This window comes from Lynx canadensis, chromosome D3 (assembly GCF_007474595.2).
Source record: "Lynx canadensis isolate LIC74 chromosome D3, mLynCan4.pri.v2, whole genome shotgun sequence".
NCBI lineage: Eukaryota > Metazoa > Chordata > Mammalia > Carnivora > Felidae > Lynx > Lynx canadensis.
Window position 1 is genome coordinate 54,115,663 of NC_044314.2, and position 26,240 is coordinate 54,141,902.

Here is a 26,240-nt window from a genome sequence, read left to right on the forward strand (position 1 = left end):
TACCTTCAACTGCAGAACTCAGTTTTATGACACCTTGAATAAAAACAAAAAGTGGCAGTTATATAATGGACCCAAATCTCCTAGTCTTCTCAACACACACACATGCTTCAGACCTAGAGTTTTTGCCGGCATGTTGAGAGTTTAACTGGACAAGTAACAACTTGGAAAACAAGGTCATTTTCAGTCCTCGATTAGACCTGATGGTGTCTTCACTTCCTCCGCTAAAACCGTTTGGGGGAGTTTTTCACTAAAGAAGGGATCTGACGTGTTTTTGGCCAAAACAAAGGCCAAGTCTGTGTGAATGACTATTTCTGTATGGAAGTCATGCTGGATAATGAATCGATAAGACTTCACCCAGCAGGACACCGGTGTCTAGTACTTTCTATTTAGTGCTATGTATAGAGATCATTTGATACATGTTGGGACAGGGTATCTGTTGAGATATACAGAAGGTGATTAAAAGCCATGGTGTGATCTGGCAACTTCCTTCTCTGAGGTGGTTGGGCCAAAGGCCATTTACTGTTCAGATGTGGTCAGTGTTCCAGCTCCCTGCAGGTCAGTGAACCGGCCCTCTGAGTGTGTCAGATTGCTCATGAACCAAGGAGACCTTATTCCTGACTGGACACTCATGTGCCTTTTTGATGCGTTTAAGGATGAAAATACTCAACTGAGATCAACTAGACTGGGTGCAATGATTTGATCAAACGATCGTTGTTTTTTAGTGGGTTATAGTTATAAATAAATAATATTCCCCAAACCCTATGTGATGGCCATGATACTTGAGGCTGAGCAAAAATGTCTATTTACAGTTTCATGTGGTTGGCATTCTGATTCTCTTTCCAACCAGAGGAGTTTCAAATTAAAAATGGAAATAAAACCCTTTCAAAGTCGGTAAGCCAAATCGGGATGAGTGTGAACACGCACTGATTTTAACAGATTAGGTTAACAAAGAGACAAACTTGCTCTCCGTTACAACTTTCTGAAAAAGCTGCTTTTAAGTTACCTATCCAATTTCATCTTTCCTGCAGAACCAGTAGCGTCTGGTCAATGTTTAACGAGGGACTCTCCAGGGCGAAAAGTATGCATATAAACGTGTGTATGTTTATTACGGTTTTTACTGATAGACATGATATGTGATACATAACCTACAAATAATAATAAAATACACGGTGCTCTTTACTGCACATTCCTTATAGCCACTTGATTTTCGCGGAATGCTTTTGTTGATTTTGGTCAAACTCTTGTATTCATAGCCAGCAAGTCAACTGTGACTTGCACAGTTGCAAATCATTGCAATTGCAATCATGCATTGAATGTCATCCCAACCCCCTCTTTCCCTAATAAATGTATTATCATTACACCTCCTGTGTGGTCTACTCTTGAACTATTTTTCACACCTTCATAGATGTTATTTTCATTAAAACTCTTTCAACTTCAACACCACGTAATTACTTCCACCCTGGCCTATTTCAAGCTACAAGCCTGATGTCAGCAAATGTGGAGGTGAGAAGGGGTGGGCAAGTAGCAATACTATTATGTAGTATTTTTACCATGCGAGCGCTGTAGTTGTATAGTGTGCATAGTAGACCATAGTCAAATGATGAGGAAGGTAAGAGTTTTAAGTATTTATTACCTTTGTTTTTAATATCATTTATTTAATTATAAGCTTGTATCACTTAATTTATAATAATGGCCATGCTTAATCATGGGCTCGCATCATGCCCCAAATTATAATAATTCGCTCCTGCAAGCTGGTATGAATCAGGTCTAGCATAACGTTGTCATGACTGATGTTTCTTTCCACTCAGGCCCGGAGAAGAAAAATCCTGATCTTCAGAATGCTTTCCGAGCTATTCACAAAAGGGGTTATAATTTAACTGAATGAGACAAACGTAAGTAAGCTTAGCATTTGCTATTATTTTTCCAGTAACTTCAAAGCCTCTTAAAACCGTCACACGTAAAAATATGCTATACATAGATCACCTTGGAAATAACAGTCGCTGACAATCATCTACGAACATAACCTAAATGGACGTGCCCAGGCCATTTATGCCAAGAGGTATGAGTCACTGGCTTATTAAACAACGATCCTGTCTTTTTTTAAACCGTCGAATTCTTATATAGGAAACCAGGTCATGATATTGATTGTTTTTCAGCCATATTTATTTTTGTGTATAACCATGGTGTCAGCACCTGCCATTTAAACAAAAAGACAATGGTGTGCTCTAATCAGCGTGCTCTGATCAGCTTTACGCAGGTAAAGCAAGAAAATCTAAACAGATTCTCATGGGATTTGTGGTTGTTGTTGGACCAGAGCCCAGTAGTACATTTATTGAATAAGGGGAAAAAGGTAAGCTAAAAAACTAATAACAGTCTGATTTTAAAGCTCTAATTATGAACATTATTTTAATAAAAACATTAGTGATTCATCAACTCCATATACACTTCCTTTATGTTTTTTTTTTTTTTTAACCTCCAAATCAGGCTTTTTCCTATAGTAGGATAGGCCTTTGTAAAGATGTTGCAAAGTAACGATGTTGCAGTGAAAATACAGAATTAGCTAAGTCTAATTAGACAGCTAATATTAATACTATACAAGAATTGTAGGATAAAGGGAAACTATATTTTATTTTAAGCTACTATATTAAAAACATTTTGAATATTTAAAAAACAATTGATGTTGATGCTGAGAAGCTACATGTAGCACTGTTGACTCCCAGGACACACGATAGACATTATCTGGTGACTGGCTGACATTGACATTGCCTGGAATTTAGGGTAAGCCGTAACACATACATATATGCATATATACACACAATGGATCTTACTTCTCCCCATCCCCCTCCCCTTTAATGTTGCATCATCTGCAGAAATGTTTGAAAATAAAATTTAAAAAAAGAGACAAAAAGGAAAAGAAAGCTAACTGTTCTTCCCTCCACTCGATATCATTAGTATTGCAAAATTCCTAATCTCGTGGGTGATTTGTGCAGACCTGGTCTGTTGCCTTCCTGCATGTCAGGGCAAATCACCAACCGGGTGTGTTTCCTGCCGCCATTCTCCAACTCCAAAGCCATTCCACCCTCTTTCCTACCACTCTCACCAAATTATTAATTTCAGACGATCTATAATAATTCTTAAGAGAGTCAAGTTAAGATAATCCATGCTCAGGTATGAATGACTAGGACTCACTAGAATCTTCCAGTGACATCTCATTGTTGTTGGAATAGTAATACAGTTCTTACCCCCAGCTGACAAGGCCTTATGTCATATATTCCTGCTTATTTTGTTACTTCTTCTACTTAATCTCACCTGACTTTTTCCCTGATTTGAGATGCTTTAGCCATGTGTGTCTTCTTCCTGTGCCCTGCGTTGCTAATTCCTTTCTGCCCCTGCTAGTGCTCCTAATGCTCCCTCTGGTTCAAGTGCTTGCCCCTCACCTGCTAGATCTTCCTACACCCAGTGCTTTCTCGTCACTCAGATATTACTTCACACGTCACTTCCTCAGACAACCCTTCCTTGCTTACTGCATTTAGAGCAGACCCAGTAATAACTCTGTAGACCACCTCTCCCTTCTATTTATTTATTTTTATAGTAGTTATAAATTCATAGATAGTAGTTATAAATCCATAACTGCTTGGAATCATGTCATTGATTCATCACTCGGTTCCTTGTTTGTATCTGTCTTCCTCATAAAGATGTAAACAGAATGAGACAGCAGGGACCTGCTTTGTCTCGCTTGTTCCAGTAACTCTCTTGACTAGAATAGTGCCTGGCATAGAGCAAATACTCGATGAATATTTACCTAATGAGTAAGTGATCATTCCCAGGTGTTTCCAGACATCCTAAAAAGAGAATTTTAGGGGCACCTGGGTGGCTCGGTGGGGTAAGCATCTGACTCTTGGTTTCAGCTCAGGTCATGATCTCATGGTTTGTGAATTCGAGTTTCACGTCGGGCTCTGAGCTGCCAGTGCCAAGCCGGCTTGGGATTCTCTCTCTGTCCCCCCCCGCCCCCCAAAAATAAATAAAAAACTAAAATATAAAGAAAGGTTTTTTTTTTTTTACATTTTTTGTTTTTTAAGTTTATTTATTTTTGACAGAGTGCGAACACGAACTGGGGAGGGGCAGAGAGAGAGGGAGACACAGAATCAGAAGCAGGCTGCAGACTCCGAGCTGTCAGCACAGAGCCTGACGCGGGGCTTGAACTCACAAACCGCGAGATCATGACCTGGGCCGAAGTCGGACGCTTAACCGACTGAGCCACTGAGGCGCCCCGAATGTTTTTCTTTTTCTTTTTTTTTTTTTTACAGAATTTTATCGATCTTTGCAAATGTAATTTAAACATTTTGTCTTAATCGTGGATATTGTCGAGCAGAATCCTGAGATTTCGTTATCTTGACCACTCTATTTCTACTCAGAGGCTGGTCTTCACAGAGGGTAGTGAACATTGATGTGTAGAGTGAATATACAAAAATTACAGTGATATTTAGGTTTCAAGATTATACTGTTAAAAAAGATCCCCAAGAAGTAATTTTATCAACTAGTTGGAGACAGGGTTATGCTATAAATGGACTTCAAGAAATATCAGCTAATTGATTTTATACCTAATATCTCAGGAATCTGCAGTTCTCTTATCTGTACTGTCCTCACGTTAGGCCCAGTCATACAGGAGTGCTCACACGAACCTGTATGATATGATATGGATAGAGAAAGAAGAACTAAGAAAGGACCATTCAGTTTTTAATGTCCTCCTTCCAATGCATTCTCATACTGCAGGAGGAGCAGTCTTTTTAAAAGGCAAGTCCAATGACATCATATTCCTAGCCCTTTAAAATTCATAAATGGCTTTTCATTCTTTTTTTTTTTTAAAGTTTATTTATTCATTTTGAGAGAGAGAGAGAGAGAGAAAGCACAAATTGGGGAGGGGCAGAGAGAGAGGGAGAGAGAGAGAATCCCAAGCAGGCTCCGCACTGTTACTGCAGAGCCCGATGCGGGGCTAAATCTCACAAATCGTGAGATCATGACTTGAGTCACAATGAGACGCTTGACCGATGGGGCCACCCAGGTGCCCCGGCTTTTCTTAAGATAAAGATCACAAGCCTTAACAGGACTTGCACGGCCCTTCATGACGCCATCCATGGCAGAATAAAAATGCCCACAAACTCTTCTATTCACCTCCCGCCAAAAGATGAATCCGCTTCTTCTCGAATCCAGGAAAACTCCATGATTGCTTTGACCTTTAGAACAAAGCAGAAGTGATGCTCTCTCAATGTCTGTGTCCAGGCTTTATGAACCTGGCAGCCTCTCCCTGTCTCTTGGTCACTCCCTCTGAGAACCCTGAGACACCAGGTGACAAGTCCTGGGACTGCAATGAGAGAGAGGCCACAGGTGCACATTCTGGCAAATGACATAAGCTGAGGGAAGGAGCTGGAAAGCCCTGGGGAAACTGTTGGTGAGGCTGGGAGGAGAGAGAAAAGGCTGTCCCTGGTCTCTAGAAGGAAAGTCAAGTCATCTGATGCAGTGGCAGAAAGTTTGGTGGCATTATGACCTGTAGTAATATGAAAAATAGAAAATATACCTAATGAATGTGTAGAGTTTTAGTAAGATTTCTAGGAAGAACGTGTAGAGTGCCAGTTAGATTTTTTAAACAGTTGCATATGATAAAGTACAGATAAAGGTGTGTTAATAAAAAAAGGACTGTTCAGTTTTCAAGCAAAATTTGGAGTAAATACAGAGCTCGTAGTTGTTGGTTTTTAAGAAAAGATAACAGGGTTTCACACTGCTAGCCTTTTCAAAGGCAAAAGTCTCCCAAAGTAAGAAATTGACTGAGGATGAGGATAATCGCAGGGATGTAGCTGTAAGATCCTTTTTAAAATGACTTTAGAACAATATAAGTATGTCTCAAAATCTCATAACGAGACAAAAGGGCTTCTAAAAACCCTGAGTGTGGTCCCATGACACCCTGACCTCGCGCCCAGGCCAGAGAAGGGTCTGTCTTGAGAAAAATTGTGGATGTGTTTTATCTAATAGGTCTAATAAGTCTAAGAAGATTCATAGGAAGCCCACAAAGATTTCAAGAGAAATGTATTAATAGATGCATTATCTGCTTGGACAAAAATGGGCAGAGGTAGTTCAAAGTGAGAATCATTAAAGCCCCCAAACTTCTACAGGCAGGGAATAGGCTGAGAAAATCAATCAGTTGCAAATGACATCTTATGTGCTAGAGACTGAATCTTGTCTTCTACCCCTGCCCCCTGCCCCAGTGTCCTATGTTGAAGTCCTAACTAATCCCCAGTGTGATGGTATTGGGAGATGCGGCCTTTGGGATGCCATCTTTGGGATAGGAAGAAAGTTCTCACCGAATCTGACAATACTGGCACCCGATCTCAGACTTCTGAGCCTGCAGAAATAACATCTGTTGTTTGTGCCATCCAGTCTGTGGTATTTTGTTACTGCAGCCTGAGTTGGCTAAGGCCTTATGGAAATAGGGTAGATAAGTCAGAAGGTAGATAAGCCAAGAGTCTGGAAGGAGGAAACAGGACAGAGAGTCTCCCTAGGGAACAGGACCGGGCTCCCCCATCCGGGAACCAGCAACAGGACCGGGCTCCCCCATCCAGGAACCGGCAAGATGTGGATTTCAGAACTGCTTTGGACCAGTGATTGCTCCATGCCCCCTCCTTCCTCCACTCCTGAACGAGAGTGTGCATTCCATTTGTCTCCTCTCTGCATCATCAGTATTTGCTGGTTGTGTGTGGAGATACCCTTCTATTTTAGTTGTCAAGTCTTGATATTGAGAAAAACCATACGAGAGAACTGGATCAAAAGATCCTCAGCAACACCTGAACCTTATTTAGGCTGTAAGAACCTGGACCTCACACTTGAACTTCATGCCATAATGAGATGAGATTTCCAGAGAACTTTAGAAGGAGTATATTTTGCCCTCACAGAAGAGTCTAGTGTCATCCAGAGGATGAAGTGTGGCTAACTAAAGATGGCCACAAATGATTTGAAACTGTCCCGATTGAAAGTGACATCCCTGTCATTTTCTTTCATCTGGGGGGGCTCTGTGACTGCCCCAACCAATAGAATATGGTGGAAGGGATGCTCTGCTTGTATCTGGGCCCAGGTCTTAAGACTTCCTATCATTGGACACTATCCCTGGGAGCCCTCGGCTGCCATGTAAAAAGCCTTGAAGCCACAATGCTGGAGGTGCCCCCTACAGGTGTTTCGTTCAACATTCTCACCTGAGCCCACATTTCCAGCCACTGAAATCAAGGTGCCAGGCATGTGAATAGTGCCATCCTCGACCCCCTAGACCAGCCCACCCCCCCGCTGAATGTGGAACCCTATCTAAATTCTTGGCTCATAAGATCTTGGGTATAATAAAGCGGTTGTTTTTAAGCTACTATGCTATGTATTGAGGTAATATGTTACGTAGCGACTGAACCAGGTACCTGTGCCTCACTTCTCTGACCTCATCTTGTATCATGTCCCTGAGGTCTCTATTCTCCAGCCACACAACCTTTGCAGTGCTCTGAATATTACCATGTGTCCCCCCTCCTCCTTCTTGATCTTTCAGCTCTTGGCTTATGAGGATTTTCTCAGAGAAGTTCTCCCGACCATCTAGATTAGCTCCATTGTTACAGTAGATGCTCCCACAAGAACAGTGTGTCTTTCTTTCAGAGCAATTATCTCTGAGATAATTCCATTAATAATGCCAGGCTCCACCTCTAGATTGTAAACTCTGTGAGCACAAGGCAAGTGTCTTTGATCATCCCTGACTTCCCAGAGTCCAGCAGTGTGTCTGGACATAATGGGGGTTGAATAAATATTTGTTAAGCGGATGAATGAAATACTTGATGCAGCCGATAAGGACTCCCTTCTGTTAACTGTGCCACTATTCTTCTCTCTCACCTACTGTGAACACATTTGATTGAAACCCATTGTAGCTGGGGAAGGGCGGTATGACTCTGTATGAGGCCACTACTGCCTTGCTGTTGTCTGCGAAGGCAGCTCAGTACAGCTGAAGTGTCTGCTGTTCCTTTTGGAACCCCTGTGCAGAGAACAGGAGGAAGCCAAAGGTTGCTTCTGGGCATGTGTGGGCAGAGGCGTGCAGAGAGCAAAAAAACCAATCAGCGCCTGCTAACATTTACATCTTTGGTGGAAATCAAGGCGCTTTCCTGAGACTCTAAAGAAAGCTGTGGGTGTTCAAATTATCTCCATCACTTCTAAGTGTAAGTTTAGAAATAATTCTTACTAGACTGTGAGCTCTTTCCTACCCTACCCCTTCAACCGAAACTGTGGGCCAAGGAAGGGGTGCGTGCGCGAGTGCGCATGTGTAGGAAAGATTGCGTACCGTTCCATAACCAGCGCTCCCGGAATTGTTTTCTTAATACTGACTCTGCGTTCTGCTGTTTTAAAACATACGTTTCCCCACTTATTTAGCCCTGTGGATGTGGAAAATAAATCCGTTGGAAATAGTCTTTCTTAAAATTTTCTGGTTCCATTTCTTGAAGTCTCCAGTCTGTCATTTTTTGCTGTAAGTGAAATACGCCCAAGTTGCTATAAATGTCCTTAGAATTTCATGTCATAATTTAAAAAGTATTTTCCTTTACCTTGCTGTATTTCTCTTAATGCTAGTCTCCGAATGGGTTTGTGTACGGTCGTTAAATGGGTTTAATAGGGCTCCTGTGGGAGAAAGGAGGATCTCTATTTGCCCATAATATTCTTGGTCTTTTTAAAAGAAGACACTCCCCACATGGCAGGGCTACAATGCAGACAGACATGTTCCACATCACTTTGGCGAGGTCACACGCTCTGGGACTGCCTGTTTCCATTTCTCTGATTTGTCCTCTCTCCCTAAGTGCATACATAATACTGCACTTGTCCCTTTTGAACGTGTAACAGATTAAAGAGCTGGTCAGGAGGCAGATGTAGGCACACCTTTGATCTCTCATCCTTGGGGGTTAAGGGAGGGCAGACACCTGGCGGCTGCTGAGCTGGAAACAAAACACAGGCCCGGACTGGAATTAGCTTAAAGGGAGCCACAGCGCCAGCCAAAGGGGCAGCTGGATGTGCTGAACGGGCACAGAGGGAGGAGAGCCCACGGTTGGGCAGAGGACCAAACACAGAGTCCCAACAACGTGATTCAGGCTAGCAAGGGGTTGGTCAGAGTAACTGTTTCTTAGCCAGAGGACTGGAAAGATCAGGCTGAGAAGAAGATGAAAAGTAATTCTTTTGCAAATAATACTGCAAAACGTTCAGCTGTGCACAAATGCTGAAAGACAATATTGATAGCAATTCGGAAAGCTTTTAAAGAGAGGATTTATAACTTTTTTTTCTTAGAAGAATTCTTTTTATTAAGGATTTCACCTTTGCAGCAGGGTGTGGTAAATTTCTTAGTCGAGACGAAACCTGGACCGATCCCTAGGATTTTTTGGTGAAACTGCATTGCCCCCTGGCGTTTGCATGTCATTGTTACGCCGTTACATTAGAAGCCCAAAGAATGCCAATCCAGCTATGGAAGGATGCAGCTTCCTGTCTTAGCTGGGATCAGAGAACACAGTTTTCACCCTCAAAAGTAGAGATGCTTTGAAAAGACATGGGATGGAAATTTGAAATTTAGACTCTTTCCTTCTCCACCCTCGGTGGCATCTCCCGAGATTTTCAGTAGCTCTTAAAAGAAATTGATCAAATACTCATCTGCCAATTTTTTAGTATACAAATGGTCATGTGAACGGCTGCTCAGCACCTACCCATTTTTCAGAACCAGCTCAAATATTTCCTGTGCTATAAAACCTTTCCTGAATTCTCTTTGACATACGGTACGCACCTGAATTGTCATGCGTCTCTGCCTTCATGCTACTCTCTCTGATGGAAACTTGAAAGTAAGAATTATACTTGACTTCTCTTTGTATCCACTATGACTAGCGTGGAGCCTGGCAGATAGAATGCATCCAGTAAAAGTGTGTGGGCTTGTTGGTTGCATATATCGAGGCTGTTCACAAAAAGTTCCTAATCAATAGCAACTGAAAGTCACTATGGTAACAAAACTGAAGGCTGAAGAACATGACCCTTGGGTGGGATGCTGAGTGTTGTTAAGCGCCTGAAACTATGCAGGCACCATGTCTGGCTATGGGGGAGGGGAGTTAGAATAATCTAGAACTAGAGTATATCTAGTTCTAATAATCTAGAAATGTATAAAAACTATTCAAACTGTAACTTCCATTCCTTCCCCAAATGAAACTTTATTCTAGAAACATCTTGAGTATATTCGTTATCACTACACTTACAAATTTCTTTGGGGCAGATGTTTTTAGGAGTAAGTGTAAAGCTTCTGACCAAGGTTATTGAGGATACTGTGGCATGTTGGCTGAAGCCACCAACACTGAGCTGAGTGACAATAAGCAGGAAACACTGGGGTCTGGGGCAGGTTATGTGTATTGAGAGGCAAACTATAAAGGAACTGAAACTGAGTCGGGTGTCAGACTCACCTATATATAATGTACAAGTGTTATTCTGCTTTAGATATTATCTCATGGCAGAAGAAATGACCAGATCTGAAGAATCTATTGCATTAGGATGGGTCAGAAGGTTGATATTATTAGCAAGACTGCTTTTTAGGTTATAATATTGTCACTTTAATACTATAAATAAAAGCTTCTTCTTCTTCTTTGAGACAGAGAGAGAGAGAGAGTATGGGTGAGTAGGGGAGGGGCAGAGGGAGAAGGAGAGAGAGAATATTAGGCAGGGTCCACACTCAATATGGAGCCCGATGCAGGGCTTGTTTCCATGACTGTGAGATAATGACTTGAGCCAAAATCAAGAGTCAGATGTCTGACTGCACCACCCAACCACCCCTAAATAAAAGTTTCTTAAAGCAGTGTGTTATACTTTTGTTCATTTAAAATAAAACAATTCAAGGAAGAAGGTTAGAACAGGAGAGCTGTTAAGAGCTTGAAGTTTGGAGTCAAATTGAATAGGTACAAATATCGACTATATCTTTTGACCTCGGAAGCGTTACTAAACTTTTCTTAGTTTGCTCAACGGTCAAAATGAGGATGCCATTAATGGTTTTACTGTCTGGTACCTGGTAAATGTGTGTTTATTGATGAGGAGAACCATATGAGTTTCCCACTATGGTAGATGAGGGGAGATGAAAAGATTCTGTACTATTGAAAAAGCCAGATTCTGTACTGTTGACTTCTAGTCAAGTCCATTCTATGAGACATTATTAAAACCCCCATATACAAAAGAATGTTCTAGGTAGTAGGGCTTCTCCAGGGCTGGTCTCGTCTCTGAGGCTGGCCTCAGTGCAAACCTGGAATTCAGTATATCTCGGACACTTTCAGATCAACATCACTGGACCTCTGAGCATATGCTGGGACCTACTGTAAGGGTCCCTCCTTGTCCTATTCTAGTAGACAGCTCCACACTCAGGGCTAGCCTGAGCTAGCCCAAACGGCCACTAGCAGTGGGGGATCAAGGGCAGCCTTCTTTGGTCCTAGTTCCTTTTGAAGGTGTCCAGAATGCTAGAAAGTGACATAAAATTATTTTGAGCTGACAGCGTTTGAGAATAGGCTATTCTGCTCCCTAACCCCCAAACTCCCTTATCTGCCTAAAAGCAGGGACTCCCCAAAAAACTCAGTTGTCATAAATCCATTTCCCAGGAGTTTCTGCAACCAAAGAAAACTGACTAGAGAGGAGAAATGTCACCACATTTAAGCAGACAGTATCATAGAAATATCACATGCCTCACCTAGTCTCCTAAGGGCCCATTTATCTTTCTTAAAAGTTATTTGTAAGTACTTCTCTCTCCCATCCCCCTATTAAGAAGGTACATAAGCCTCAAATTCTGACTCCTCAGTCATATTTTTCTTATATGTACGTAAATAAGAATCTATCTTTTCTCTTGCTAATCTGTCATTTGTAAATTTAATTTGCAGGCCCCCAAGAAAGAAACACAAGAGGGTAGGGGAAAAGTTCTTTCTCCCTAACACAGCCCTGTATGGCTTTGGCTAAATATTGGACTCCACTATGCTAAATCTCTACTCAGGTCATCAGAACTAGCTTGGAACCTTCTAACAGAATATCTTCAGTGTGAGGGGTTGTGGCAAATTTAAGTCCTCATAAATCAGAAGTAGAATGCCCCATGTAATATCTGACGTGTTCATATTTATAGAGCATCTTTGAACAACAGCTGACAAAAATACAAGCAAGAGTTTGTTAAATAAAAATATTCGCTATCTTGTATAATCCCAATCCTTAAGACAAAATGAAATTGTATAAATACTTTCCCACTGCATCTCTCTAATCTTATATATATGTGATGATGTAAAAGCATAAATACTGTTAAGAAAGCTAAACCTTTTTATTGTTGGAATAAGATCGGCAGAGTGAGATCATTTTAACTAACTTCTGCCTTTTGAAGGAATAGCATTTTTAAATGCGTGCAAAGCATATTTAGGCATACACAATACGGAACAAGTGGACGACTAGAAAGATAAATGGTGGTAATAACCACTAACAATGGTACAAAATTACGCATCCTGTGGTAGCTAGGAAATATATATTCCTTTTCAAGAGGAGATGAGACTTAGAAAATTGGGCCCTCTAATGTGATTTTCAAAAGGCATACAATCATCAATGAGCTAAATGAAGCTGGCAAAGCACACTCAGGCCTCCTGGGAATTCCAGAACATTCCAAAAAATCCTGGCAACCGATACCTTCCTGGACAGCTGTTTCTCTCATTTTTTTCCCAAATTCTTTTTTGTTAGTTGTCAGCTAAATCTTTACGTGAGTGCAATGCCCACCCTACAGAAACAAATTCATCCCAGAGGTTTTCATTTTCATTTGGAACATGATTTTCAAAACTGTTGATTGTCTTTCTTTAAGCCTAAAGCAAAAATGCAAGGGTATATTATAAATGCAATCAAGCAGGGTGTTGTGCCATGTCTTTGAGAAATTTCTAAGTAATTTCTATTTCAACGTCTCCGAGTGTAAACAACAATTCTGATTGTTCATGCTTGTATTAACCATATCCTGAAATTAATATTTGACAGCTGTCAGTTAAGCGACATGGTTGATATCTGGTTGACAAATCATCTGCATTAATGTTCCCATTACTAAGCACATTGAAATCAAATTCCATCTATTAGCTGTATTTTAGTTTACCATAGTAAGAATATCTTTGTATGGTGACAAATGTTAACGAGACTTATCGTGGCGATCATTTTGCAATATATACAAATACTGAATCATTATGTTGTATACCTGAAGCTAATATAACGTTATATGTCAATTTTTCTTAAAGAAAGAAACAAAAAAGAACATTTGAATTGGTTAAGCTGCTTGACCTAAAGTTGAAACCATTCTTCTATTGCCTTCTATTGCAAAACTTTCAAAATCCTTCAGATGGCATACAACATTCTGGGTTACCTGGACCCTCATTACTACTTGTTTTATCTTAGCCATTCCCACACCCTTTTTCTCCCCCCTCCTCTGCCAATCGCTGTGTTGCAGCTACAGTCACTTCTTTCCATTAACTTTTCCTTTTCATTCCTCCCTCTGCCCTTTGTACTTTGCCATTCCCTCACCAGGAATTAAAGAAAGATTTTCTTGAGGAAAGGGCAGTGAATTTTCTCTGCCCACGTATTTCACAGTTTCCCTGGGATCCCAACACTCTTATTTCTCTTTATAGCACTTGTACAGAAGTGTTAAAAAAAAAAAAAAAGTCTTTGTTCTCTGTTCCTGGAAGTCAGGGAAGAGCCTGGGTCAGTGTTGCTGCTAAGTCCTCAGGGGCCAGTGCCGATGCTTAGCATACAGTAGGTGCTCAATAAGTGCCTTGCTAAATAAGGAAAGGGATTCTAATTCTATTCACTCTTTTTATTTTATTTTATTTTATTTTATTTTATTAAAAAAATTTATTTTAACGTTTTATTTATTTTTGAGACAGAGAGAGACAGAGCATGAACGGGGGAGGGGCAGAGAGAGAGGGAGACACAGAATCGGAAGCAGGCTCCAGGCTCTGGGCCATCAGCCCAGAGCCCGACGCGGGGCTCGAACCCACGGACCGCGAGATCGTGACCTGAGCTGAAGTCGGACGCTTAACCGACTGAGCCACCCAGGCGCCCCTCTATTCACTCTTAAATTGGCAATTCATGATTTCCTGCTACGTGGCTGCACTTGAGCAGAGATGATAACCATGTTTTGGAAGTTGATTATTTAAGTCTGAGACAGAACCAGTTATTTTCATAAAGGTAGAAAACAGATGCTGAACTTGACCTTCCCAGGAACTAAGTTTCGAAACAATTATTTTCTCCCCCACACACTCATACACCACTGATGGGAGTATAATCTGTAAGAAATTCTAAACAAATACAGTCTTGAAGTAATTCTACTTTCCATTTTCAAAAACCTATTTTTTTTTTTTAATTTTTTTTTTTCAACGTTTATTTATTTTTGGGACAGAGAGAGACAGAGCATGAACTGGGGAGGGGCAGAGAGAGAGGGAGACACAGAATCGGAAACAGGCTCCAGGCTCTGAGCCATCAGCCCAGAGCCCGACGCGGGGCTCGAACTCACGGACCGCGAGATCGTGACCTGGCTGAAGTCGGACGCTTAACCGACTGCGCCACCCAGGCGCCCCTCAAAAACCTATTTTAAAGAAATAATCAGATAATTTTACCCTTGTCTTCATATAGTCGAATTCCAACAGAGCAACATGAATAATTCTTTTTTTTTTTTTTAAGTTTACTTATTTATTTTTGAGAGAGAGAGGGCAGGGCAGAGCGAGGGAGGAAGGCAGAGAATCCCAAGCAGGTTCCATGCTGCTAGCGCAGAGCCTGGCATGGGACTCGAATCCATGAACCCCAAGACCGTGACCTGTGCCAAAATCGAGTGTCAGGTGCTCAACCAAGTGAGCCCCCCAGGCACCCCAACATGAATAATTCTTTAAAAACCAAGATTATGTAATCCATTGGCCAAATCCCAGAAAGTGGCTTCTATTTCACTTAGAGTAGAAGCCAAATCCTTCCAATTGCCCACAGGTCCTGCATAATTCATGTTGCTTATGAATTTCATGGGTTTTTTTCTTCAGAATTTTCTACAATGAGACATATTTTTGTTCAGGAAAAATAAAAGCATTATTAAAAAGAGAACAGTGATATTCAGAAAGGAGCTGTGGAAAGTTAACATTCTGGGTTTTTTCCCCTTAAAAACCAGTTATGAAAGTTCCAGATTTTTTTCAAAAGATTTTTTTCTTAAATGTTTATTTATTTATTTTTGAGAGAGAGAGAGAGGGCATGTGTGAGTGCGTGAGCAAGCCAGGGAGAGGCAGAAAGAGAGAGGGAGAGAGAGAATCACAAGCAGGTTTAGTGCTGTTAGCACTGAGCCTGATGTGAGGCTCCATCTAACAACTGTGGGATCATGACCTGAACCGAAATTAAGAGTCAGATGCTTGGGGCGCCTGGGTGGCGCAGTCGGTTAAGCGTCCGACTTCAGCCAGGTCACGATCTCGCGGTCCGTGAGTTCGAGCCCCGCGTCAGGCTCTGGGCTGATGGCTCAGAGCCTGGAGCCTGTTTCCGATTCTGTGTCTCCCTCTCTCTCTGCCCCTCCCCAGTTCATGCTCTGTCTCTCTCTGTCCCAAAAAATAAATAAGTGTTGAAAAAAAAAAGTTTAATAAAAGAGTCAGATGCTTAACTGACTGAGCCACCTAGGTGCCCCAAAAGGTTTTTTTTAAATGGGAAACATGGTCACCACTATTTAGTAGTCACTCAATTGCTGATTGGAGAAACACACACACTAGAATGAATTTGACATTTCTTCTTCTTCATTTCTCTTCCTTAAAAGTTAAGGAGAACTAGGGAGTGCTTTAAGAGAAGTGTTTTGGAGACCACTCGCCACTAAGTTCTAGTTCTTATTCTGTCTTCTTTCCGATGTCATTGTGTTGTCTCCCATTCTTGGCTCGATTTCAGCTGCTTTTGGGTAGTGTGGCAAGCATGTTTCCTACTTCGGACAGGTTAAATGCAGAGAAGCTGGGAAGAACTTACTCCAAGCCCACGCCTTTTCCTATCCTTCCTATTTCCTGACTATCTCCCTGGTGGGTTCTCACACCCATTCTCCACTCTTACCCCCAGTACCATGCTGGGCAAGTCCTTCTGTCCTCTTGTCTGGCCTCTTTCTTTTGTATTCCAACTGGTCTTTCTGTCTTCACAGTCTTTTTCCCCTTTAACTCATTCTCCACAAGTGTGACTTCCTAACCTAGAAACAGTTAACAGGGCTCTGCTGTCCAAAGGATCAAGTTCAAGGCCCATTGTGGTATAGATCCAACCTCTCCTTCCATCACGAATGTACCCTATTCTTTGGCTTCACTCTTTTCTTCACACATCACATACTTCTGTGCACCCACTCCTCTGCATCTGTTACCTTCTTGCCTGGAAACCCTTTTCCATGTTTTCCATGTGAACAATTTCTTGTCACTTTCTGGCATCAACTCACTGCCTTTCACAGCGAAGCCTTCCCAATCCTCTTTAGGCACAAATCTATTACTCTATTGCATTCCTTTAATGTTCCGTATGTCTTTGTTATGGCCTTTAGTACACGGTATTTTAATTATTTACATTTCTGTTGCACTTAAGACCTATGTATTCCATTAGAGCGCCGTTCCCATTGGTTATCGTATACTATTGTTCTTTAGAGGTGCTAATTGATAGAAAATCCCTGTTGATAGGGTACTCATAAATAGCAATTCTAGTAAAATACTATTGTAGTAACTGTTGTTCGTATATGAATCATGATGAAGAGGAGGATGACTGTTGCGATTAAAACTGCTGCCATCACCACTACCACCTACATCATCATCTCCTCCACCATCATCTCCTCCACCATTACCTCCACTATCATCACCTTCACCATCACCTCTTCCAACACCATCACCACTTCTATCACCACCTTCACCATCACCTCCACCATCATCATCTTCACCATCACCACTTCCAACACCACCTCCTCCAACACCACCTCCTCCATCAGCACCTCCTCCATCAGCACCTCCACCATCATCACCTCTACTATCACCACTTCTACCACTTCCATTATCGGCACCTCCATCACCACTACCACTTCCACCATCACCTCCTCCAACACCACCTCCTCCATCACCACCTCCTCCATCAGCACCTCCACCATCACCTCCACCATCATCATCTTCACCATCACCACTTCCATCACCACTTCCACCATCATCTCCTCCACCATCACCTCCACCATCACCACCTACACTATCACCACTTCCATCACCACCTTCACCATCACCACCTCCTCCATCATCACCTCCACCATCACCACCTACACCATCACCCCTTCCATCAACACCTCCTCCATCACCACCTCCTCCATCATCACCTCCACCATCACCTCCACCATCATCATCTTCACTATCACCACTTCCATCACCACCTCCTCCATCATCACCTCTACTATCACCACTTCTACCACCTCCATTATCGGCACCTGCATCACCACAACCACTTCTGCCACCTCCTCCTCTATCCACTATCACCACTTCTATTATTTCTACCATCATCACCTCTGCCATCACTACCTCCACCATCCCTGTCCCCACTACCATTTCTACACTGTCACCTCCACTACCTCCACCACCTCTACCACCTCCATCACTTTTATCATTTTTACCTACTCCACCACAATCATCACCACTCTCCCCGCCCCCCCCCCCATTCTATTTATTAAGCATTGCCAAATACCAGGCACCGGGTTAATTTTTATGGGCACGATCTCATTTCACCTCCACAATCTGAATAAAGACGAGTGCTGTGTTCTGAATGTTTATGTCCCCCTAAAATTTACATGTTGGAATCCTAATACTCAATGTGATCATCTAGGAGGTGGGGCCCTTAGGAGGTGATGAGGTAGTGAGGGTGAAGCCCTCATGAAGGGGCTTAGTGCCTTATAAAAGAGGCCAGAAGGAGCTCCCACGGCCTTTCTACCATGTGATGTTGTGTGTGAGGCTGTTTGTGAACCAGGAAGCGGGGCCTCACCAGACACAGAACCTGACCATGCAGCCACTCTCATCTTGGACCTCCAGCCTCAGGGACTCTAAGAAATAAATTTCTGTTGCTCATGGGCTACTCAGCCTGTGGTATTTTGATAGAGCAGCCCGAATGGACTGAGATCGTGAGAAAATTGAAGGCCAGAGAGATTAAGGAAGATCCTCTGATGACACAGTTCTGGGTGGAAGAATTTGAGGCTCTCTGACTTGAGTCTGAGTCCTTCATCTCCAGGCCAAATACCTTTTAGCTTCCAAATTCCTTGGGGGACAGAAGACTGTGCATTTTATTTCCTTTTGTACTTCCTTTTAAGTTTTTTTTTTTTTTTCTTTTTTACTTCCTTACTTTTACTTTACTTTTTAAGACTTTTTTCAGGGCCGTTCACCTGGTGAAAATATAATAAATGTTGAAATTCAATACTGGACGCAAAAGTTGGTATCCTAATTACCATCTAGCTTGCTTACTGAGTGTGCGTGGGTTTTAATAAAAAAGACATATCATACCATGAATGATTGGTTTGGATATTTCTCATGAAGTCTCCATTTCAAAACCCACAGCCTGGTTTTTAGTTCATGCTGCTCCTCATATTGAATTCAGGACATTGAATTTTTGGTGAAGGTAGCGAGGCAAGGGAAAGGGTAATCTCACTTCCCGCTGAAGATTCCTATGGCTATGTCTGAAAATGTGACGACAGAAGAAGACTATAAAGGAAAGGTCAAAAGTAAGGAAGGAGTTGATGGGAAAAAAGGAGTCCTGTACCTAATGCTCAGGAAATTGGGCAAATTTATGCAAAAGGAGTCTTCTACGCTTTTGTTTTCACTTAGGTATCTTGTGAGAAAATCTGTTGCAAAGAGCAACTATATCACCTGAATATTGCCAAGCCGCAAGCCATGGACAGACAAAATTTTATATTAGAAAGGCAAATTTGCAGGAACTTGGTCAGAATACCAGCATTTTAGTGGAAGCTTGAGCAAATAAATCATATCTTCCCCACGACTAAAAAGAGATTGCAGTTTATCTGCTCATTCTGATCTCTGTTGGACCCACTCCACCATTAACAGCTCTGTCCATTATGTGTATGCAGAGGTGTGCTAGGGAAGTTTAACGGTCGGCTCTTTGAGTGAAGGGAGAGGGAACTTCTGATTTATGATGCATGCTGATTTCCGTGGTATAAATGCCACCACATGGCTATTTGGAAGCTACCAACTTGCTTGAAAATTTCACAACTGGCTCTCAAGGACAAGTATGACTTTGCTTTGTGCACCATGTGCAGGTTCTATGGGAGCCCTTGCCACTGTGAGCCACTCCCTCTTTCCATATCTCTGCCTTAAGGAAACTGACTTTTCCTTGTTAATCCCATTGCCCTCGAGCCCGTACCAATTTGAACCACTTCCTCCGCAGCCTTTCATGAGAAGAGAAGCTAAGGTCAACTTACACAGACAAATACAAATTAGTAAAGGTACTACATTGTTATCGTTTAAACTTCAAATTTTTTTTAAAGATTTTATTTTTAAGTAATCTCGGCACCCAACGTGGGGCTTGAAGTTGTAATCCTGAGATCGAGAGTTGCATGCTCTAACGATTGAGCCAGTCAGGTACCTCTAAACTTCAAGATCCAGTAGGTAGCCAGTGAAGTCTCTTTTCTCCCCGTGTTCCCAATCACCAGATTTCTCGCCCCGGATGCAATCACTGTTCTCAGTTTTCTTGTATATCATCATACTTCCCCCTGTCATTTATGGGTGATTTTTCCGTTACTACCACCTCATAGGCTCTCTTGTTTTGAGGCTGTATAAGTTATACCATTTTCTCTGTCTACATAGACTGACTTCCAGGACATTCCTCATCTTCTGTAGTGGCTTTAGCGCCTGTTTCATTGACCTTTCCATCCCATCTTCTGAGATACCAACACTCATGTTTATGGCCTCACAAAACTTCCCCAACTTTTGTGATCTTTATCTCTATGCTGGCTCTTCAACCATTAGCCCAGGCATACCTCAGATATCAGCGTTTCTCAAAACAACTCCACCTCTAAGTGTTTGAGGAGTAAAAGTACTCCTTTGGTCACAGTCTTTTAGTCTTACACCTTCATCACTTCTGTGCAACTGACTCTCTCCCCTAGGGCCTTCTGAACACTAGGAACACTAGGACTTCTGTATTTTTCCCCAGTGAATCAGCTCTCTTCAGGTTTCATGTGTTTCCGTCCTTGGCCTGGACCCTAATTCAACAAGGGAATTCTCCATCCTCTTGCCCAACTCCCATTTATATCTATTCCAGTATGACTCATCATCTATATATTCCTGGGGCAGTTATGAAGACACTTCTGTGCTTAAAAATCTTCAGCGGCTCCCCAGGGATTCAATCCAGAATTCTCAGCCAAATAGCAAGTGATTTCCACGAGCTGGGAAGATCCATGCTTCTAGTGTGTCTGTAACCATCCACTTCATGGATCCAGGGTTTCGGTAAAACTCAACTACTTGCTTTTGTTTGAACATATCCTGTACTTCCCCCCCTTCACAACATTCATTTGATGATTCTTTATTCTTGATACCTTAATAGATTCATGTCCCCATCTCTGCCTATTGAAGTCCCATCAGCCTAGTTCAAATGACACCTCCATCAAGCTTCCTTTCATTTCCTCTTCTCTCCCATAAATCCTCAAAGTCTTGTGTGGGTTTATGTTTTTTATAAAACAAAGCATATTGTGTTTAATATGATAGTTATATTTGTGTCTTATCTTCCTACTAGATTGAACTTCTTTTTTTTTTTAATTTTTTTTTTAACGTTTTATTTATTTTTGAGACAGGGGAGGGTCAGAGAGAGGGAGACGCAGAATCTGAAACAGGCTCCAGGCTCTGAGCGGTCAGCACAGAGCCCGACGCGGGGCTCGAACTCACGGACCATGAGATCATGACCTGAGCCGAAGTCGGCCGCTTAACCAACTGAGCCACCCAGGCGCCCCTGGATTGAACTTCTTGAGGACTCTTGCTTTCATCCTTGTAGTCCCTACAATATTAAATAATTGCTTTATACATTTGGATAGAGTGTATTTTAATTTCTTTTTCCTGATAAGACTAGCAAAGATCTGGAATCAAAACAGGGCAGAATCAATATAACAATGTCTGACAGATTACTCTATCATTCAACTTCTGTCCCAAATTTATAGAGAACAAAAGAGGATTTTTCCCTCCTCCAATTGTCTTAGAAACTGCTCTTTTTCTACTTAAGTATACAACAAGACTCCAGTCAAGGAAAATGTAAGCACTTATTTCTGCTATACATCCCAACGTGTAGGATATTTGTGTGGCACATGCATGTGTGGGATGTGTCCTACATTTCTGTATGTTGGTGGCAACCCCTAGCTCACAGAGGATGGTCAATGAACAAGATGGGCTCTAACCATCACTGGTGGTCCACGCTTACATGGTGACTATTGGGTTCTTGATCCACAAGGCTGTCATGTCTTTGCAGCAAATGTCATTTTCTCCCCAGTGGATTTTTATCTTTTCTTTTTTTAATGTTGATTTATTTATTTTTGAGAGACAGAGCAAACACATGAGTGGGACAGAGAGAGAGGGAGAGAGAATCCCAAGCAGGTTCTGTGCTAATAGCACAGGGCCTGACGTGGGGTTTCATCTCACGAACCGTGAGATCATGACCCGAACCAAATTCGGTCGCCTAACCGACTGAGCCACTCAGGTGCCCCAGGTTTTTGCCTTTTCACAGAAGCTCTGTTGACCTCCATTCTCCTATATCTATTCCTTAATTCCGTATGAGTTGGCCTTCCCAACATAAAGAAAGAGAAGTCTCTGTAATCATAAAAATGCTTGTGTGGCAACACTATCTAGTCTTTTTGTTATGAGAATTAGTATCAACCTTTACTTCCAGAAAAACACAGCTCTGGATTGAGGCACTCGACACAGGGAACCTCATCAGGAATGGTTAAACATGAACTACCAGGAAAGAGCGTGCACGTGGTGACCACCTGCAGTTTGATCATTCCCCACAGCTTCGTCACCCCTATGCTCAGTCCCTTACCGGTCCCTTGAGACACACGTGCAGTGGGCATTATAGAGTGTATGGGAGACTAGATGCAGCCTATGAGCTATGCTGCTTTGGCTAAGAAAGCCTACTTGAGGACCTGAGGTGTCATTATAGTTTTCAGACTTCTATTAGGGATCTAAGAGGGAGCTATCTCCCAGGAGAATAGCATAAACTATGAACTGTTCCCCAAGAGAAGAGCATAGCAGCTCCTCACGAGACATCTTGCTTGGGGTTGTGTAATATTTGTGGCTTTCACGTCTCTAGTCGATGGAGAAATATTCACGTTCTCTGGTACAGGCATGCTGTTGCATGACAGGACAGATGGGCTGGAGATCCCTGTCTGCTATCTCTATATGATTGTGACAGCATAACTGGGAGCCAAATAAACATCAAAACATCACTTCAAATTGCTTAGGGTAAAATGAAGGAAGCCACAAGGTGACCAGCTGTGACCTCTGCCTTCAGGGCCTATCCATGATTTAGAAAGGATGGCAGTGATGTCATAGACTTGAGGGCAGAAGAAGGCTGTATAGGTTGGTGTAGTGATCACAGAGTCTAAATTTTCTGAGAAAAGCCTTGATTTTATTTATTTAAAGTTTATTTATGTATTTTGAGAGAAAGAGAGAGAGTGAGGGAGGGACAGAGAGGGAGGGAGAGAGAGAATCCCAAGTAGGCTCCACACTGTCAGCACAGAACCCGAGTCAGGTGCCCTAAAAAGTCCTGATTTTATTTTATTTTATTTTATTTTATTTTATTTTATTTTATTTATTTTTTTTTTTTCAACGTTTATTTATTTTTGGGACAGAGAGAGACAGAGCATGAACGGGGGAGGGGCAGAGAGAGAGGGAGACACAGAATTGGAAACAGGCTCCAGGCTCCGAGCCATCAGCCCAGAGCCTGACGCGGGGCTCGAACTCCCGGACCGTGAGATTGTGACCTGGCTGAAGTCGGACGCTTAACCGACTGCGCCACCCAGGCGCCCCTAAAAAGTCCTGATTTTAAATATTCTATTTCAGTTGTGAGATGTGTTCTGTCCTTTCATCCTAAAAAGCTTAGTCATTGAATATCTAGGAGAAAAATAGGGACACCTGGGTGGCTCAGTTGGTTAAGCATCAGATTCTTGATTTTGGCTCAGGTTATGATCTCACATTCATGAGTTCGAGCCCCACATTGGGCTCTGTGCTGGTGGCAAGGAGCCTGCTTGGGATTCTCTGTCTCCTGTCTCCCTCTCTCTGCCCCTCCCCTGCTCATGCTCGTGCTCTCTCTCTCTCTCTATCTCTCTCTCTCAAAAAATAAATAAATAAACTAAAAAAAAAAAAAAAAGAAAATCTAGGAGAAAAAAAAATTTTGTTTACTCACGGGGCATGTTCTCCACAGAGGGATGCTACCAATCACACACTTGGCCCTGGGAAGAATGGAGAAGGTCTCTGTTGAACCTATGCTACCATTTCTGGTTCCCATAACCCTACCGAAAGACGAGCAGGGCAAACTAAGGAGACCTAGTCCCAATGGGGTGAGACCAAGTCTTGAATCATAGCTGATCTGGTGAGACCTAAGAACTTAAGAAAGCATAGGATTAGCTGTCTTGGTGAAAGAAGAGAGGATGATTTCAACTCAGTTTACAGGCACAAGTATTCTCAACATAAAATGGCCGCTCAACAGGATTCAATTCAACCACTGCTCCCAGCAGCAGAGTAGGAGCTAGGAATTGGCATTACACCAGGAGAAGTTTCAAGAGGTTTAAGAGGACTTGAAAACAACACTCTCTTCTCATATTCATCAGGTGGTTTCTTAGGGTCAGAGATGATGTCTTAGAGGGATTAATCAAAGGGCATTTCTCCAATTAATTTGTGGCCAGGAGTTTTTAGAGGAAAGAATTTCTTCTGCCAGGATCTTCGGGGAGAAAACTGTTTCCAGTTCTGCAGACTGACACAGGTTCCCTGTGTGAAGCTGATAAAAATGGGAGGCAGTTTAAAATTTAAGGTTATTTCGTTATAAACACTGTTTTCAAAGTCCTCTAATCTCTAGTTATTTCACAAGATAGAAGATAATGACTCAATGAAATGCTTATTTTTCTCCCCCATCAGTGGCATATAAAGTATTTACATAAATTGATACTGCCAGATAAGTTGCAGATTTCTTTAAAAAAATATTTTTTAATGTTTATTTATTTTTGACAGAGAGAGAGAGAGAGAGAGCACGAGCACACAAGCAGGGGAGGGGCAGGGAGAGAGAGAGACAGAGAATCCGAAGCAGCTCCAGGCTCTGAGCTGTCAGCACAGAGCCCAATGCGGAGTTTAAACCCACAAACCTTGAGATCATGACCTGAGCTGAAGTCGGATGCTTAACCGACTGAGCCACTCAAGCGCCCCTAAATTGCAGATTTATTTTTTTTTTAATTTTTTAATGTTTACTTATTTTTTGAGAGAGAGATACAGTGTGAGCCAGGGAGGGGCAGAGAGAGAGGGAGACACAGAATCCAAAGCAGGCTCCAGGCACTGAGCTGTCAGCACAGAGCCGGATAAGGGGGCTCGAACCCATGAACCTTGAGATCATGACCTGAGCTGAAGTCGTAGGCTATACCAGCTAAGCCATCCAGGTGCCCCTAATGTGCAGATTTCTTATGCTTGGGTTCACATCTATTTCCTTCCTGCTTCAAAAAGCCAATATGTTATTACTAGGAGACCATGATTTTTTGGAAAAAGCTCTAGATTTGAAGTCCAAGGCCAGATGACCAAGTTTTAGATATGTAGTTAAAGAAACTACATGAGAAGAAGTTGGGTTCGATCCTCTCCAGGTTCCTAATTTAAAAAAAGAGGTTATTAATTTATGAGTCAAAAGGCCTGGATTTGAATTCTGATTCTTCTCTAACAAGGTGTTTGACTATTGTTAAGTGATTTGATCTTTATCGTCTCATCTGTAATGAGGCAGCTTCTCTAGATGAACTCAAAGTCTCTTTCAAGTGGATTCTAATTTTCTGAGGACTGGTGTGATGTTTAAACATAGGACTTCTTACTGGGTCTAGGAAAAGCTCTCATAACATGGAACTCCTGGGTGCATTGTCCATTATTTATGAGCATTATTTGATTGAAGAGTAGTGTCCAAAGCTCTGACAAAAAAATATATTGAGCGTATATTTCTTATCGAGTGAGTGTTCTAATTGAAAAACTATGGAGAAAATGCTGATGTTAGCTGAAGTCAGATGAAAAAAGGCCAAATATATAGAAAACCTCAAGGGATCAATTTAATTTCTCTATAATAAACAACCCAAACTAAAAATATCAACAATCTATAAACAAGAACTGTTCTGATACAACCCTATAAAAAGAAACAGCTTTATTGAAACCTAGCCCGAGGTTTTATGGATGAAAAGTTAGACTAGAAAGCCTTCAAATCTGTTAAGAGAGAAGCATTTTTTTTTTTCATCTCTATTTAGGATGATAAATGATACATTTCACTTCTAGAGGCCCAAGTGAAAACCAAGGATGAAATACTAAGTGCCTAAGTGGCTAGAAATAAACACAGTGGCAGTTTTCCCCATATGAGGAATGTATAGCAATAATGAGGATCAGACAAAGGATCATCACAGAGAGGAAATGAGGCATTAAGCAAATAATTAAGGAGTATTTAATCATCTCAGAGAACCCTTGTAAGACTATAAAAGGCAAACATTGTTAGCCATATTGTTGAGAAGTGATGATAAGAAAAAGTGAATGAAGTAAAATCAGGGTTCGGGAGGGAGCGTGGTATTGTGGCTTCTTACTAGGTGTATGTTCTTTGGCAAATTGTTTATTCTCCAATATTCTTAATTTTTTCCCCCTGTAAAATGGAGCAAGTCATATCTCCCTCACTGAGGTGACACATGATTAAATGGGTAATAAATGTAAGGCACATAGGGATGTTTCTGAAACACAACAGGGGTCAATAATTGACGCCTATTGTTAGTTAAGAATAGAAACAAGGTGATATTTGATCCGGCTGATCAAATACGCTTTTCACCATTGACATGAAAGATGTTCTCCAAGACCTGTGACAGCTTGTTAAAGTAGCATATATACACGGTATGATAGAGTAAGACATTTTTATTTGAGCCATAATTTTCTTGAAAGTTGGAGAGCCTCCACTTCCATTGC

General features: G+C 41.8%; 1 protein-coding gene across 7 annotated transcripts in view; it reads right to left on the reverse strand.

The window, feature by feature from the left end:
• Positions 1 to 26,240, reverse strand: part of DLGAP1 (DLG associated protein 1) — a 328,162-nt gene that overhangs the window by 116,975 nt on the left and 184,947 nt on the right. For 5 of the 7 annotated variants that reach the window (XM_032595389.1, XM_032595387.1, XM_030336542.1 and 2 more), the window contains exon 5: positions 4 to 33. The exons of the other annotated variants lie outside the window; for them this stretch is intronic. In XM_032595389.1, the coding sequence (XP_032451280.1) occupies positions 4 to 33 (30 nt within the window). The remainder of the gene's footprint in view (positions 1 to 3; positions 34 to 26,240) is intronic. 7 annotated transcript variants of the gene reach the window in all.